Source organism: Nanorana parkeri, unplaced genomic scaffold, assembly GCF_000935625.1.
Source record: "Nanorana parkeri isolate BGI_ZX_2015 unplaced genomic scaffold, ASM93562v1 scaffold1533, whole genome shotgun sequence".
Lineage (NCBI taxonomy): Eukaryota > Metazoa > Chordata > Amphibia > Anura > Dicroglossidae > Nanorana > Nanorana parkeri.
This window is the reverse complement of record NW_017307801.1, coordinates 29,496-29,829: the sequence shown is the minus strand read 5'-3', so window position 1 is coordinate 29,829 and position 334 is coordinate 29,496. Positions and strand designations below refer to the sequence as shown.

The following is a 334-nucleotide window of genomic DNA, read 5'->3' as shown; positions in this document are numbered from 1 at the left end:
TGGGTGGAGTTTTGGTTGGGTGGCATTTCGGTCTCCGGGCGGTGAGGTGTGTATGAGACGACTTGCTGTCTCCGGGTTATTTTTAGCTCCAGCACCTGTCACTGGGATTGTCTGCGTTGTCTGGTCGGGAAGGATTTGGTGATTCGGGGATTCTGCTCCCCCATGTTGGGTATATTTGGGGTGAGGGGGAGACATGCTGGGGGGGGGTCTGATCTCAGGAAGGGGGTGAGTGCTTAGTACATGTCCCTGTATTTCAGGTTCAGCCGCAGGAGAGATGGATTCTGCAGAGAGCTCCCGATTTAACTTCCATGCACTAGGTACTGTACCCCCCCCC

The 334-nt window shown here is 55.1% G+C and overlaps 1 protein-coding gene across 1 annotated transcript in view; it reads left to right on the top strand.

Annotated features, from left to right (window-relative positions):
• Positions 1 to 65: 65 nt before the first annotated feature.
• Positions 66 to 334, top strand: part of LOC108798663 (rho guanine nucleotide exchange factor 10-like protein) — a gene marked incomplete at its 3' end in the record, with an annotated part of 28,047 nt that continues 27,778 nt past the window's right edge. The window contains exons 1-2 of the mRNA XM_018570440.1: positions 66 to 169; positions 258 to 317. Coding sequence (XP_018425942.1) covers positions 163 to 169; positions 258 to 317 — 67 coding nt within the window. The remainder of the gene's footprint in view (positions 170 to 257; positions 318 to 334) is intronic.